The 17,264-nt window shown below is 35.8% G+C and overlaps 1 protein-coding gene across 7 annotated transcripts in view; it reads right to left on the reverse strand.

The window, feature by feature from the left end:
- Nucleotides 1-3,123: 3,123 nt before the first annotated feature.
- Nucleotides 3,124-17,264, reverse strand: part of strn3 (striatin, calmodulin binding protein 3) — a 199,608-nt gene continuing 185,467 nt past the window's right edge. For all 7 annotated transcript variants that reach the window (XM_069916709.1, XM_069916710.1, XM_069916708.1 and 4 more), the window contains 7 exons: nt 12,623-12,670; nt 12,230-12,351; nt 10,709-10,876; nt 9,380-9,520; nt 5,141-5,248; nt 4,960-5,046; nt 3,124-4,622 (listed from right to left, as the gene is read on the reverse strand). In XM_069916709.1, coding sequence (XP_069772810.1) covers nt 4,453-4,622; nt 4,960-5,046; nt 5,141-5,248; nt 9,380-9,520; nt 10,709-10,876; nt 12,230-12,351; nt 12,623-12,670 — 844 coding nt within the window. In that variant the 3' untranslated portion in view covers nt 3,124-4,452. The remainder of the gene's footprint in view (nt 4,623-4,959; nt 5,047-5,140; nt 5,249-9,379; nt 9,521-10,708; nt 10,877-12,229; nt 12,352-12,622; nt 12,671-17,264) is intronic.

Here is a 17,264-nt window from a genome sequence, read left to right on the forward strand (position 1 = left end):
AATTCAGTTCACTTCAGTGATATTAGGAAAATTTCTATGGGAATTGGACACAACAAAAGCTGCAAGTGCAATCAACATTTTGGCTATAATGCTGAACGTTGTCCAGAATTTGGAAACCTTTAAATCAAGATGTTCCAGCTATTTCACCGACAAAGTATGATATTGCACTATTCACAAAAGGAATAACAAATCCAATTCAATTTATCACAGGTCTATCAAATTCTCAATGTGTAAGGAAGGTGACAAAGATGTTTTAATGACATTGCAGTTTAATCACCAACCAATATGTGATCCTTGAAATCCCCTTCAGATTATACTTAGATCACTTAGCTTCCTCTCAATTCCTCTATCTCTGTCGCAGACATCTTCTGGAAACTCAACTCCCACAGCTACGTCAAGTTCAGATAATTAGGATCTATTGTATACACATTATGGTAATGGTAAGTCAAATCACAATCTAAATTTGTTGACAAGAGCACCAAATGCATTAAGAAAAGCCGTTACTATCTTTTCATTGGATAGCAATTTACTGTACACCTGTCTGACTGCACCTGTTAACTACATCTCTTCACACCCTGTCCCGTGTAAGGATTCTAATCCTTTCCTTCAATTCCCCCATTTCCATTGCATCTGCTCCCAGTACAAGGTCTTCCATGCCATCATCAGAGATGTCCTCTTTCTTCAATGTGGCTTCCCCTCTACCACTCGATCATCACCCACATATTCTCTGTTCCCCACACTTCTGCCCAGTCCACTCTGCTCCCACATGCAACAAGGACAGGATTCCCTTTGTCCTTACCTATAACCCACCAGTTTCCATATCCAACATATCATAGGCCATTTCTGTTACCTCTTATGTGATCTCACTACCACACACATCTTCACTTCTCTTTCTGCCCTTCATAGGGACCATTCCTCCCTTCCCACCAATCGCCCCCTTGACAACTTCCCCTGTGACCAGAGGAGGTGCTCCACTTCTGCCCACACCTCCACCCTCACCACCATTTGGGGTCCCAAACAGTCCCGTGGTGGTCTCCTCTACATCGGAGAAACTGGATGCAGACTGGGAGATCACTTTGTTCAGCACCTTGGCCTCTGTCTGCCGCAATAGCGTGGATCTCCCAGTGGCAACCCATTTCAAATCCCCGCCCCATTCCCTTGTCACAGTCTCATGCACTCCCAAACTGAGACAACTTGCAAATTGAAAGAACAACACCTCATATTCTGTCTGGCCACACTCCAATTGGATCGACTTCTCCGGTTTCTGTTAGCCCCACATTCCCAATCTTTCCCTCGTCTCCTTTTATCTAGTTCTGTCTCTCTTCCCCTTTCTCTGTCTCCTTTCAGAGTTAAAAACTACCCTCCCTGTCAATTCTTACCTTTCTTCTCTCTTGTCCTCCTATCACATCCAATTAACACCTTTTGTTTGTTGGTCTATACTCTTCCCACTTCCATTCTTCCTTTTTTACCAGCTTTTTAATGTAGCTCCTTGCCTGCTTTATGCTCACACTTTGAGGAAGAGCTCAGGCACAAAACATCAGTAATATAACTTTGTCCTGTGGACATTGTGACACCTGCTGAGTTCCTCCAGCATTTCTGTGTTTTTACAACAATCACAGCGCTGTAAGATTTTTGTGTTTTAGCTCCAAATCTATGCCTGACTTGATCCAATCAAGGATAAAAATACTGAATTCTATAGATGATATCAGAGTAATTTAACTTGACATAATTTGATTGAGGGAAGCATCCAAAACTCCAGAAAAAATGAAGTCAGAGGGAAGGATAAAACATTACTCAGATTAAGTTATACAGAATATAAATAAACTTAACTGTGATTGTTGGTGATCAGTCAAACTCAGGACAATGTTTTAGACACAGACATTTTCAGCTGCCTCATCATTGATGTTTACATTTGTAGACCAAGAGCTTGTTTTGCTGCTTCTGACCTTCTGTTCCTGTATATTCTGAGCCTTCCTTTTTTTTTTATCTTGTCACAATCCTATTAAAGGATGAGCAATTTCATAATCTTACTGCTAACAAAAGGAACACTCCCCGTATCTATCTTCTCTTCCCACAGTGATCAATCTACATCTTTTCTCCACTTTACAGATCTTAATATCCTTTCCAAAGTTAAGCCACCAAAAGGAAATCAATATTTTATTTGCAATCTAAACAATGATTTAATTTTCTCTCTCTTAAAATCCTGGTTATAAAATATAAAGTTCTGTAATTTGGTAAACAGTTGATCAATTTCAGATTTTAAAGATGGCATGTTTGAACCTTTAAATTTCTATATATGTTTTACAATGTTTCATCATTTAATATAAACATCTCTTTATTCTTCATTCCGTAACTCATAATTGCATATTCTGCACTTTTCAAAATATACTACCCAGTCTGTGCTGTCCTGAAGTTATTCATAGTCAAACACAGAGATGCTGGGGGAACTCTCCTGTAGATGCTGTAAGACTGGCTGAGTTCCTCCAGCATCTTTGACAAAAATTACATCATCAGAACTCTCTGAACTTATTCATTGACCTCTTCACAGTGAAGCAAACTCCAAACATTCACCTCATTTTTATATGCTGTAAGAAATGTAATAATTATACAGATAGAGAAAATCTCAAATGTTTTAGAAAATTTGAGATTTATGTGCTTTAGTTGATAACTATAAAATATTAATATTTAATGAAATCTATACTTTACCTCCAACAATTTAGGTAGAAAAATGCAATACTTGGTCAAAGAAGGTAAAAGAAAATGCAATTGCACCCAGAAGATATATATTTTTTATTTCCAAATCCCTTTTCTAAATTGATAAATGATAAAAGAAGGGACATAATTTCAACATAATCTTATTTTACATCATTAGGACAATTAAGGATACTCTGAATTCCACAAAATACTAAGGCGGCATTTTTGAAGCTATACAACTGAAGTAATGTAATAACAAACACTAATTTACAGGTACACCATTTAATATTTATTATATGCATTTTATATACATTACTTTTAAACAACTGTATTTAGCTATGTGGTACAATCTTACAAATTTACTTAATCATGTATTGTAAAACAAAAAACTTACAAAACTCATCAGAACTTGCAAACCCATCAGAAATCTTTGTGGAAGACTAGAAAAAATACTTTATTGTATTAGTCATGCATTACACAAACAAAATCTTTAGTTACACCATTAACTGAAGCACTTTGAAAATCTGGGATAGCTAGATCAAATACAGCAGCTTTCTGAATCTTGATTTGGCCATTTCAGTTTTCTATATTTAATCTAAAATAAAACTTTTTCACTCCGGATTTCACACAATTTCTTCAGTTTCATGGAATTGGGGTAAGCCCCGAAAGCAAGTATTCTGACAGGTAATCCTGGCCTGTGATATAAACAGTGTTCCACTTTAAACCTATATTTAGAGCTTGCTAGTCTTCTGTAAGAGTCCCATGTTAGACAAAGATATACAAGGCCCGTTAACACACAATACATGAAGGATATAAAGACCAACAGAAAGGTGAAATAAATAACAGAAGGCCAATAGCATTAAGATGGTTAACCCTTGATAAATAAACTTGTAGATACAATAAGATGTACAAAATATCACATAGTGATAGGATGCTGCAATTTTATTTAAAAGAGTTAATTTTGGGTGTTAAACTCTGTGTTTAATTCCAACACATTTTACAGTTTACAATTGATTACACTTAACAGCTTTTATAGTGATGTTAAAGTAGCATCCACCTGGAAGGATTCATTGAGAATTTTGTTTCATTCAGCTGGGTAAGGGAACGATGCAGTTACATAATCATGGATCAGTGAAGATTTGATGGAGTTTTACCCCAATGCAACATAGTATTAACCCTGTTTAGAGCATTATTCTGACAGGAAAATTATACAAAAGACATATAAAAACTAGACATCCTGTCAACAATACTGTAAAACTAAGGTTAAAATATATTTAATTTCTATTTTCTTTATAATGCTGAAAGTTGATTAAAAGTTTTTACAGTGGTGGAAAATTGATAAAGAAATTGAAAGATGGCATTCTATGGTTCAAGAATGCTTGCTGCCCACCACTATACCATAATCCAAACCGTAAGGCAGGACAAAAGCCCAAAGTATTTACTGTTGTAAGAATAAATTCCTCAGGACTTTGAATACACCTACATAACAGTAAATTTTAAATCCAGTCAAGGCTACAAATACTGGTTTGTTTCTTTTTTAAGAACAATAATTAAAATTAGTCAGCTTGACAATATTCAAGGGTCTGGTGATACTTGACTGTAAGCACCTGCCCTAAACAGAGTACCAGGAAACCATTGCCCAGGGAGAACAGACAAGTACTTAGTGTTGTATGATAACCAGGTAACCAATGGCAGTGAAGCAATTCTTGTTTGTTTCCAGCTCACCTGCTATTTTGGGGCAAATATGTTCTAGCATTGTTACACAAACACCTTAGCAAGGGCATCAGCTCCTGCACTAGCAATATAGGCCTTTGAAGGATGGAAGGCTACATCATAAATAGATTCGTCACATTTCTTTCGATGAGCAGTAATTTCTTGAACACATGTCTTGCTATCCAAGTTCCATAAGCGAATAGAACAATCATGACCTAGTACAAATTAAGCATAGAAAGTGTTCATTGTCAATCACTGAAAATATTAACAATTCCTTTTTAAAAAAAACAGCTTTACAAAACTATGACCCAATTGCAACTAAAAGCCAAATTAAGAATCTTCCATGAATGAATACACAAAAAAATATCTTATAGCAGAATACATCTTACAAACACCAAAAGACTTAAAATTACATAATTATGTGGCATTCTTATGTATGGTTTATTTTTTTTCAGTTTATTTTTGATTTATAAAGTTCCAAAAAGACAAGTAGATGAAATTAAAATAGCTCGACATTCAAAAACAAGTTTATTACTAAGAGGAGCTACATACTTCCTGACATCAAGTAGATTCCATTAGGATCCACTGCTAGACTAGTAACAGCATCCAGGTGAGCGACCATAGCATGGATCAGTTTACCTAAATAAACAAGCAAAGCACTTTTAGTGATAATCTATATGAATTTTTAATTGTGTCATAATTCTTATTACTTATCTGCACCACCTATACTCACCTGTTTTATTATCAAAAAACTTAATATGCCTATCTTCATGAGCCGTGATGGTAATGGGCAATGTGGGATGACTGACAACTCTATTTATTTGATTGGCTAGAGGAGACACTGTGAACAGAAAGCAAGGTAAAAATTGATATAAAAATCATTCAAATCAAAATTATAATCATATGTATTTATTGTTGTGCCATATCCACCTTTTGGTTTGTCCATGTAGAAATTACACCACTTTTTATACGCAGTCCCCTCATTTCAGGGCACTATAATGTTTGGGACAGATGTTTGAATACTCAGGTATGTTTAATTGCTACAGACTCCAAAGGTGATCAAAAGCTTAAAAGCAAGCCAAGCTCTTATACCTGCACCAATGAAGCAATTAAACATACCCAAATACTCACTAACAGTTATGAAGCTAAATGTCCCAAACATTATGATACCTTAAATAAAATCTGGAATGTGCACTTTAATTATATATGAATTCTTTGATTCCAAATGTAAAACTGTGGAGCACAGCAAACATTAAGGAGGATATTGTACTAATATGGGAAAGGTGTGATCTAATCATAAAGTAGCAGTTCTAAAATTAAGCACAGTCTCATGGCACCCAATTTCCAAACTTCTCTTCCTCTTGTATTACAGATTGCTCCCCACCCACCAGCACCACTCCAAGAAGTTCCGCAAAACTGATTCCTTAAGAGAAAATATGGTCATAACATTATAATGTTGCTTGATGTCACATTTTCTTTATTAATGGTCTTGCAAGGAATCTTAAGATGCTGGAACCAGAAACACAAATTATTTTTGCTACTTGTGTGAACTGATAATTACATTTCCCCATTTCTGAAAAACAGTTCTGATTTGGACATTGTATGCATAACATTTTATTTTACTTTTACTGATATCGTCTGCAGGTCATCAGTAGTTTGGTTGCTTTGTTTGTGCAGTAAGAGAGATACAAAAAATGAATTATTCAAAAGACATACATGAGGAGCATTTGGCATTTCAGATCTAATCTGTGTGGCTGACCCTTAAATACACCCTCAAGTGGCCAGACAAGCCACTTAGTTACATCATCGTAATGATAGTAGGTCTATTCAGCATTAATTTGGACACAGCAAATCTGCATCTAGTCAGCCAACCTTGCCAAGTCCGCCAAACTTCTGGGGGCTGATGTCAATATTTGAAGAGCTCTTCTACAGATGTTAAACAATGCCTACAAAGTAATACTCAGAATCATCCTTCTGCAATGTGCCAAATTCTTCCAGAGCAATTCCAAGGATATCCTGTCCCTCCACCAGACAGGCCCAATCTGGTGTGGTAGCACAGGAAGGGAGAACATAGCCCTTGGTGTCCTCACCATTGACATGAAGACCCATGAAAACCTCTTCAGATTACCATCTATTGTCCTTCCTTAGTTGACGAATCAGTGCTCCTCCATGTTGAAAGAAATGACAGTAGCTCATATGTACTCTGGGTGGGATATGTCCACATCCATTAGCAAGAATGGCTTGATAGCACCACCACAGTCCATGGCTGGTCATTCCTAAAGGACATGACTGCCAAATAGAAACCGAGGCAGATAGTGATTGGACTAACACAAGGAACAAATCTACTTAACCATGTCAAAATCTATTGACAAAAGAACATCAGAACACCATAAAAACAGTCCATTTTTACACCCAGAACATCCACCTCTGTCTTTTATGGATCTACAAACATGCTAAATGGAATGAACTCAGAACAGATCTAGCAGCTCAAAACATGAGATACTGTGGTCCATCAATAGTGGTAAAAATGTATTCTGTGGCAATAAGTAATTTGATACCCTAGTATTTTCCTCACTGAACCATTACTATCAAGTTTGGTTCAAAGAGAATAGATCAACACCAAAATCAGGCACATCTGAATAAAATGAGACACCACCCGTGAAGCTCAAATACAGGAAACAAATGTGCTAAACAGCATGTAAAGGAATAGTAAAGTGCAAATTAATCTCACAAGCAATAGATTAGAACAACGCTTTGCAATTCTACCACATTTAGCTATCAAAGATGGTGAATAATTAAAGTTACCAGCAGAAGAATTTTGAAAACATCCTCATCCTTAACAATGGTGAGGCCATGCATGTGAGTATTAAAGAAACGCAATTTTGTTCACCCAGAAGTTCAAAATACATGACCTTCCTCAGTTTCCTCTGAGACAAGCAGCATTACAGAAGCTAGACTCCAGCTGAATGTAATATCAAGAAGCATCTGAGAACACAGGGCATGGAATCAGGATAAATCCAGCTGCGGTACTGAGGACCTATGTTCTGGGACAAACTGGGCCTCAAACCTATCTGTTCCATTGGTAATTTGCCTAGAAAAAGAATAAATTAATTCTGGCTAAACATCACTCAATTCATCTACTCTAAATCATTCACAAGGTGATGGAAGCTTTCATAGACAGTGCTATCAAGTTGTACTTCCTTAGCAATAATCCATTCACCAACACTCAATTTGGGTTTTGTCAGGACCACTCAGTTGCAGACCTTATCACAACCTTGGTCCTAACCTGGACTAAAGGGCAGAATCCCAGAGGTGAGAGTGCAGCATCGAAGTTAAAGGCATCCAAACAAAAACACTCCAAGTGGCTGAAAATCAAACCTCATGCAAAGTCTTTGGCTATCAGATGTGCTCATTTTAACACCAGGACATTGTTGCAGAGGTTAGGAACATAGGAAGTAGGAACAGGAGTAGGCCAAAAATGGCCCATCGAGCCTGCTCCGCCATTCAATACAATCATGGCTGATCTAATTTATGACCTAACATCCACCTACCTGCCTTCTCCCCATAATCCCCTAATTTCTCTATAATGTAAAAATTTATCTAACTGAATTTTAAATATGTTTAATGAGGCAGCCTCAGCCACTTCCCTGGTTAGAGAATTCCAAACATTCACTACTCTCTGGGAAAAACTATTTTTCCTCATCTCTGTCCTAAATCTACTCCCCTGAATCTTGAGACGGTGTCCTCTCGTTTTAGTTTCCACGGCCAGCTCAAAAAAACCTTCCTACATCTATCCTATCCATACCCTTCATAATCCTATGTTTCTGTAAGATCTCCTCTCATTCTTCTGAACTCGAGCGAATACAATCCTAGATGATTTAATCTTTCATCATAAGTCAACCCCTTCATTCCAGGGATCAACCTAGTAAACCTAAACTGTCTTCATGTGTTTCAATTACTTTCTTTCCTTCGTAAGATCAGAAACAAGGATGCTTGCATTCAGTTGCACAATGTTAAATTCCATTCCCAATTTCTCAACAAATGAGGAAGTCTATATTTGCAGAAAACAAGAGCTCAACAACATTCAAATATGGTGCAATAGGTATTATGTAATAATTGAGCTAGAGTGCCTTTGAGTAGAAACTCACAAGACCAACCATATAAAGACTATGGCTAGGAGCAGGTCAGAGACTACATTCAACATTCGACTCCATAAGACTTTCACCAGCTACAAGGCAAAGCCAGGAAACTATTTGCTAGGGTGAGTGCAGTGCAAGAACTCAGCATCGTGCAGAACAAAGAAACCTTTTAAAACAACATGATTTTAAGTCGGAAATCTGCTCTGAGTGTTAGGTATTTGGACTTTTGCTGATCACAAAAGCAAACCTCTGGAATTAGAACTAAAGAAATATCAGAAATAGGTCGCTTAGGTCTTCAAGCCTTCTTCATCATTCATTAAGATTGTGGTTGATTACTCTTTGTCTCAGCTCCACTGTCCTGCTCTTTTCCAACTGCCAATGCCTTCATAGTTCAACTATTTGTCAATCATGATCTTGAATATATTGAATGATACAGCTTCACAGCACTTCAGGGTAGTTAATTCCAAAGATTCATAAACTTCTGACAGGAAAATGGTCTTCTCCTGTTTTAAACAGACAATCCTTTATTCTGAAATTAAGCCCCAGGTTTGATTCCTCCAAACAAGAAAGTTTACTCAGAATCTTATATTTTCCAATAAAATCACCAAAAATTAGAACTCAAAGAAACTGAATGCAGAATAAATTATTTTTAATGTAATACAAGAGGATAGGAGGAATGGTGAAAAAGGGTATAAAATGAGCCAACTTAATTATTTTCCTCTGGGAATAGCAGGCTGTAAGCAGAAGAATGAATTATTTTATAAAGAATTTGTGGTAATCTTGTTTATTGCATAACCAAAAGGTTTTTGATAACTTATCATTATGGAACTCACCAGCATCCACCTGTGATGCCAGCATCACCAAAGATTGAGAAGTTTCCATATCATAAATGACTGTGTTGCCACTATTAAAGGAACTCACAATATGTGCAGGATCAGCACCTACAAAGTCAACTGAAGTCGGGATTCCATTTTCTGAAAAGAAAGTTTACAACAAGTTACTCTAATAACTTCATAAAGAATTATTAAAGGGAGGATTGAATGGTGGATTATGTTGGCCATAGACTTAATATATGGAGACTAAAATCCAATAATGCATGCCTGCTTATTGCAGAGGTTTTATATGAAATGATTTCAATCCAATTTCTGTGGGGCATGGGTACAATGTGCAAAACTGCCCAGATTGATACTAAATAGAAAACTAATAATCTTGCTTTTGAAAATTACTGCATTGGTAACTTCAAGGACTCTAGATCACATTAATAGCAGTAGAAAAACTTTTACTTTGCATCCGACCATATTTTAACTTTTTTTGAAAGTGCTTGCTATGAACACTACATTACATGGCTGCACAGTTAACATAGTGATTAGTGCAATGCTGTAACAGCACCAGTAATCGGGACCGAGGAACTAATTCCGTGCTGTCTGTAAGGAGTTTGTATGTTCTCCCCGTGTCTGCATGGTTTTTCCCTTGGAGCTCTGGTTTCCTCCCACCATTTGAATTGTACCGGGGGTTGTAGGTTAATTGGGTGGCACAGGCTTGAGGTTGAAATGGCCTTTTATCATGCTGTATGTCTAAATTAAATTGTTACATATTCCACTTACAATTAACAACAAAGGAAAATGAAAATCTAGCTGAAATACATATAAATTATTGCTAATAATTCATCCCATAAGTAAACTAGCCTTCACTCCAAAAGATTAGGGATGGCAAGAAAGAAAGAATGCTTGTCTAAGCAAATATGATATACATCTTTAATAAAGCAGAAGTTATCTTTGAGATGGACTTTTCTCGCAGCAAGCTTAAAACACCAAAATTAAAACTGCTCCAAATACCATAAACAGTGACTGAAATATTTCTCTATATTAACTCAATCCTAAGTGAATTTAATTTGAAAATTTTGCTTACAGTGAACACTAATTGCACTTCACAGTTTGTTTGTTTTGAATGCAAACTTGTAACTCTATTTGGCTTCTTCATATTCTTCAACAACAAACCTTTGCTTTTTACATTAAATAGGTACTGCAGTCAAATATATTTTTTCTTTTTTAGCAAACTCTTTGCCTTGTACAATTCAAGCAGATGTATATATTAATGCTACAACTATGTTATAATGTAGGAAGAATACACTTCAGATTTTGTATATGAAAAATATTACTTACCCCTTTCTACATTATAAGTACTGAGGCAAGGAGATTTCTCAGTAGGATTCCATAACCGAATGGTGCCATCTGCTGAACAAGACAGCAACCGATTCTTTATACCACTAAACGAAAGACCCCATATTGCATCAGTGTGGGCGGCCAGTGTACTTAATATGACACTTGGATCTACAGACCAACATGAAACAAAACAGTTGAAAATAGTTACAGTCCTTTCATATCTTTGAAGATCTTTTTCCCACTACACAGGTACCCTGAAGACACATGAGAAACAGCTGAAGTTGGAATTTGATCCAAAATAATTCGCTGGAGGAACTCTGTGAGTCAAGCAGCATCAGTGAGGAAAAGAAAATTGCTGGTTTCCCGTTGGAAGCCTTTAAGACCTTATGTACCGGTACCCTCTCCAGTAGAATTACAAAACAGAATAGAAAATAATCATCTCACTAAACAAAATTCATGTGGTTCACTAACCTGCTAAGGTATTTACTTATTTGACATAAAAGAAACAAAAATAGATTTATTTGTTTTAGTATACTATATTGTATACTTTAGTATACTTTATTGTAACAGTGAGGTAGCTGGCAATACGTTTTGATTCATCTGGGTGATTTGATAGCCACTCAAATCAACCAAATTAATGTGATGACGTACTATGATTCCATACACACCATTTTGGAATTTGGCTGAATCAGAGAAGCAAATTTTCTATGTACCAATTTGAAACTTATTAGATTTTATGTAAAGAAAATAACTATCAATTTTCAAATCACAGAAAAAAAATAAAACCAAAATTAACTGGGAGCCCATTCTCCAACTCACATCTTCCAACGTTCTTTTTGTTCTTTTAACTGAAGAAACAACTTCCATTGCCCAAGCCATGTTCACAAAATTATGAGTGAAAATCATAAACCTATGCTATTCTGGAACCTGACTTAGCACTCAGGAGTGAAAGTATGAACTGAATCAGTTGTAAATGGAGTGACTATGTACAGTTCTCTCATTGGCCAAGCCCCAATTTAGTCATATACTCTCAATGGTGGGGCAAGCATAGATAAGATGACTGCAATTATCCACCTATCATTCAGCAAGCTTGTAAATTGGCAAGTTTAATGATATGATTTAAAATTTCTGTTTTCTAATTTTTAAGTAAAACTGTATTTTCCCCCTTCCAATACTGAATCAGCACTAAGCAGGGTCCCAGTTCCATACAATGACAAAAAGTTGTTTATTTAGTAAATGATAATGCCATTTAAATATCACACATTCTGGGCAGATCTCCAAAAGTTGACAAATCTTTAATTTCACTCCAAAGGCATGCTGATTTTAAATATTGCAATGGTTGAATTGCACACTTATGAAATTACATGCTCAAATATACATTTAGATTTTAAAGCAGTTACATTATATGTTAACAAGAAATCAACTTCATGAAATACAAAACTGGACAAATTCATTCAACCATGTAATTTTAAATGAAATGGAAGATAGAATTTTGAAAATATATTTTTGATTCATGCATACCATATGTGTCATATGGATCAACATTGGGACTTGGCATGTTCCAGCATCGGATTGTTGAATCAATTCCACCACTGAAACACTGTTCACCATTAGAACTGACAGCCAAAGAAAGCACAGGTCCACTGGACACAAAAAAAATATTTGTAGAGAATTAACAACAACCACTCCAATAACTGAACAATACCACATAGTATAAGTATAAATATATTTCATTTGTGTTCTAATTATAATTGAAATGACAACGGTTGAGTTTTATCCAAAATTAACAGCGAATTAGAATCAAAAGAATGCATCACTTTTTTTGGTAAAAGCAGAAGTGTACATCATTGTACATTGCTGAATATACAAATCAATAATATAAATGATACAAATTACATAAATGGTGTAACTTACATATGGGCTCTAAATGTATATATTGGCTCCACATCTAATGAGGTACTCCTGAAAGAAATGAAATGTACAGCTCAATATAATTTTCTCGTGGGGACAGCTAAAGCCAGCTAAAATTATTTTCCAGACTATTTCATGGCCATTATTGATACATAGAAACAATGTATTCAACAAAAACAGAAAATATAATTTTTAATATTACAATTAAAATGCATTAATATAAAAGCATGCACCATATTTCAAAACTTTCACATTTCTTAAAGTACAAAACAGTTTAAAAGAGTTGATAATTTGAAGTGACTTCATAAGGGGAAAGCTTCTGAGTACCATGTGCAAAACTGATCAATGCCAAAGCTGCATATCACACACTGAACAAGCCATGTAGCAATGAACAATGAAACCAATGATCCTGAAGAAAACGGGCAATGTGATTCTAATCTTCATTTCATTTTTTTTTTCTGGTAGATGAGCATTAGAGCAATTGGCTTTAAATAAAAAACAAATTGGTTATTTATAAACCTATTTTGTCTGAGGTAATTCTCCACTTCACCACTTTGTTAAAATCTGCCAACTTTTCTCAATCCGTTCACCCAAAATGGAACTTTTCTACCTTCAACAGAGCACATTGAAAAAAATTCTTAGTGATTTTGATTTTCTTCTCTGCTCCTATTGATCTCATTTGAATTCACTGCCTTCAAGTATGAACAACCATCTTCCACCTTGCTGTTTTCTGTAGCTATATTTTTTTGAAAATTTTATTTTCGATTTGCATCAAACACAAACATATAATTATTTGTCTTGAATAATTATTATAAAAGCGATGCAAAATGATACATAATTTGTTTTTATTTCCCATCCCTCCCCCTCCCCCAAAAAGAGAAAAGAAAAAGAAAGAAAGCACAGCTGATTATATATTATTCACTATTTATATTTTCTAACACATTAATTCTATCTTAAACCTATTAATTGGAAGGAGTGGGTGTTAAAGACAATATGGATGGACTTTTATCAATGAAATCCATATATCCAGATCATATAAAATTTTTCTGATTTGATTCCTTATAAGGAATTTTTTCTAATGGTGCATGTGGCTACATTTTTAAAAAGTTATGTTCAATGACACATGACCATCTGCCTCTATTTGAAGTTGTGACACACAGAAAACAGCATGGTATCTTCCAGTACACCAGATTGATCATGGCCATAAATAACTCTCTGAGATTCACCTCAATAAACACAACTCTTCATTAAAAAACTGATCGCATCTCCTTTCAAAATAACCAAGAATATCTTAATTCATTAGAGGTATTTTAGCACATGACTAAATTAAAGGTGCTTTGAGGTGGTTAGTAAGGTGTCAAATACAATCCATTTTCCAGGGTGCAAATTATAACTTTTCTCTGCCTTTGAAAATGATGGGAGTAACAGCCCTCCATGGCTGACACATTACCAAGCAAATCCAAACAAGCTCCTTCCCGCTCCCACTATTTCTACCAATGCAAATTCCAGTTCCTCTATTCTCACTGAACTTCTGTGAGTCATGCTAGCTGGTAATTCATGAGTCAATTCAAAATCTGGCCTGGACTTCAGAATTCACCAAAAATGTGGCCCCTGATTGTCACAGTTTGATCACCAATACGACCATAATTTTACTTTTCCAATATTGGTCTACTTTTTTTAAAAAGACATGCAGCACACAGTAATAGGCCATTTTGGCCCGTGAGTCTGAGCCCACCCAATTTATATTCAATTAACTGACACCCCCAGTACATTTAAAAATATATCTTCTTTCTACATTTGTTCCTGGGGAAACTCTTCCTCAAATCTCCATATCAAATTAAACTAAATCCACAAACTTTGATGTAGCAGTCTACAACAAAGTATTCATACTTGCCTCTTTTCCTTTATTTAGTCTTCAATATTGCTTCCACAAGAATAAAGGGCAAATATTTTAATATTTGTAGCTCACAACTAGCAGGAATATGTGAACCACATCATTCTTCTCCACCAAGATCATACAATATTCTAAAAATGCTCCTGGTACACAATGACAAACTCCAGTTCCCTTACTCCTGAAGACACCATTATTACTAAATGTGGCAATGTGCTGTGAATTATCACAGCGTGATACATTTTCACAATTGCCAAAAGCTGTGGAAACTCAGCAGTTGTTCATTCAAAATGGAGGCCAATAGAAATTATGAAATATGGAGATAGAAAAGGAAAATTAAAATAATGAAATAGATTAGCCATGATCTTAAGGAATAGTGCAGCTGGCTTAAAGGACAAGATGGTATAACCCTCCCCTTGACTTGTAGGTTCTTCTGTAAAGGATTTTCACCCCCTTTCCGTCCCCATCCTCTCCAGCCTTTAACCAACAGCTTGTCAAGAATCATGCAGCAAGGAATTTGTCCCTTTAATCCACTGAGTTAGCATTGAGCTGAAAGGACTAATTCACAATGTGATAACCCCATTTTATTCTCCCCATGTTCCCATCAATAATCCCCAAATTCCACTACTCAGCCAATCACCCAATTTAACCCATATGTTTTTGGGGCGTGGAAGGAGCATTTGGAGGATATTCATGCAATAATATGTTACAAATTCAAAACAGACAACACATATTCAATTGAATATGGATCACTGTAGCTGTGAGGCAGCAGCTCTATTAGCCACACTATTGTTTCTCTAATTTTTAACCCAACTTTCTATTCCATCTCCATCTAACTAAACAAAATTATTCTCCAGACAATCATGAGATCCTTGTTGTAAGTTATACTCTCACTTCAGGAGTTTCCCGTCTCCTCCCAAATTATCACTATTTATCTCTCCTTAACAAAGATCCCTCAAAGTGGCATCACCTTCCAAATCTATCTATCTATCTCCTGATTTCATTCTCTCCAGTTAGGCTCTCATTTGATTGTGACTGAGACTTGGGCACATTATTCCTCAATCTTCTCCAGCATTTGACACAGTTCAGCACACCTCTGTTGTCCATCATGATGCAACATATCCTTGCCCACTCAACTAAAACCGTTGCATTCACAACCTACAAGTCAAGAGTAGGGTTATACCATCTCGTCCTTTAAGTCAGCTGCACTATTCCTTAAGATCATGGCTAATCTATTTCATTATTTTAATTTTCCTTTGACATGCTATCTCCAAAGAAAATTATTCTGCCCACGGCCTTGTCTCTTTCTCATGTTTCTTCTGGCACTTTTAAATTTCCATGTGTCTCCACCACCTTCTTAGCCTCACCACAATTCTTCAGTTGCTTTTCTGACAATTAAATGTGTTTAAATTTTTTAAAACTATTTTTTAATTCTTTCAAAACTGTTTTGTTATGAAAAATTTTAGTCAAGAGATGCATTAATATCAATCATTTTTCAACGAAGCACAACTATACTAAATTAACAACAAATGCCCATTGAAAGCTGAATAAATTTATTTCAAGTAATTTAATCAATTGGTTGCTCTAAAAACATTTTTAGAGCAGTATTCAAATGCTGCAAATAATAGAAATATGCAAAATATATAAATGGCAATAAGATATTAAAAAATGGAAGACCAGGTGTCAATATTTATGATTAAGATCACAAAATTTATAGTGCAAAATAGTGTGTTATGATTTAATGAATTTGCAGATGCCAATATCATCTTATGGCCAGCATGGTTGGCGTAGCAGTTAGCACAATGCCTTTACAGTGCCAGCGTTCGGGACGGGTTCAAATCCTGTACTCTCTGTAAGGAGTTTGTATGTTCTCCCGTGTTTGCGTGGGCTTCCCCTAGGGGGTCGGGTTTCCTCCCACTGTTTAAAATGCACCAGGGGTGTAAGTTAATTGGGTGTAAACTGGGCAGCACAGACTCGTGGGCCGAAATGGCCTGTTGTGCACTCTGTCCTTTCCAAAATAAAACTGCATGAACATTGGGATTTGTAGGAGCTGGAGTGAGCATTGTTCTGAACTTCCAGTCCTGCTTAATCATGCCCCTCTGTTAAACAAATAAAGATTAAACTGTAATATTTAAAAGTTTGAAAAAAAAAACTCCTTGTCTCGAATCTTCAATACCAAAATTGGAGTACCTCATCTTAATACTTAATTGTCACTTGCCAATTAGTAAATATGGAAAAGCTACAATGTTTATATACCTTGGAATGGTTTGGAGTTCAGAAGATCCTAATCAGGAAAGTTTTCTTCAGATTTTTGTTCAAGCGTGGTTTTATTTCTCAGTTCATATTTTGCTATGACCCCGGTGAACATTGGTGGCTTTACTTTCCATGGGTTTGATTGAAACAATCAGAGGGATGATTGTTCTCCAATATCAGTTTAAGTGTGTAAAATAAAAAATCTTTCTTTTTCTTTAGAACAGATGAAATTATCAATCTGAGGAGCTTTGTTCCTGAGGCTTCATAACCTAACTGTAATTTTGCAAATAGTCTCCAGTATTCAATCAAGAATTTATCAGATGTGGCAAGAGAAACAAGGCATTGTGACTGAATTGTTTTCTCACTTGATAATTTCCCTTTGTTTATTTTCTGTTTGAATAAAGCACCAGCATGAATGACAAATCCACTCTCTCCTTAAAAGAAGCAGAGCTAAGCCCTGCCTTTGTCTGTCTAACAAAGGAAGAATCCTCAGATCAGATA

The sequence above is a fragment of the Narcine bancroftii genome, chromosome 2 (genome assembly GCF_036971445.1).
Source record: "Narcine bancroftii isolate sNarBan1 chromosome 2, sNarBan1.hap1, whole genome shotgun sequence".
Classification (NCBI taxonomy): Eukaryota; Metazoa; Chordata; class Chondrichthyes; order Torpediniformes; family Narcinidae; genus Narcine; species Narcine bancroftii.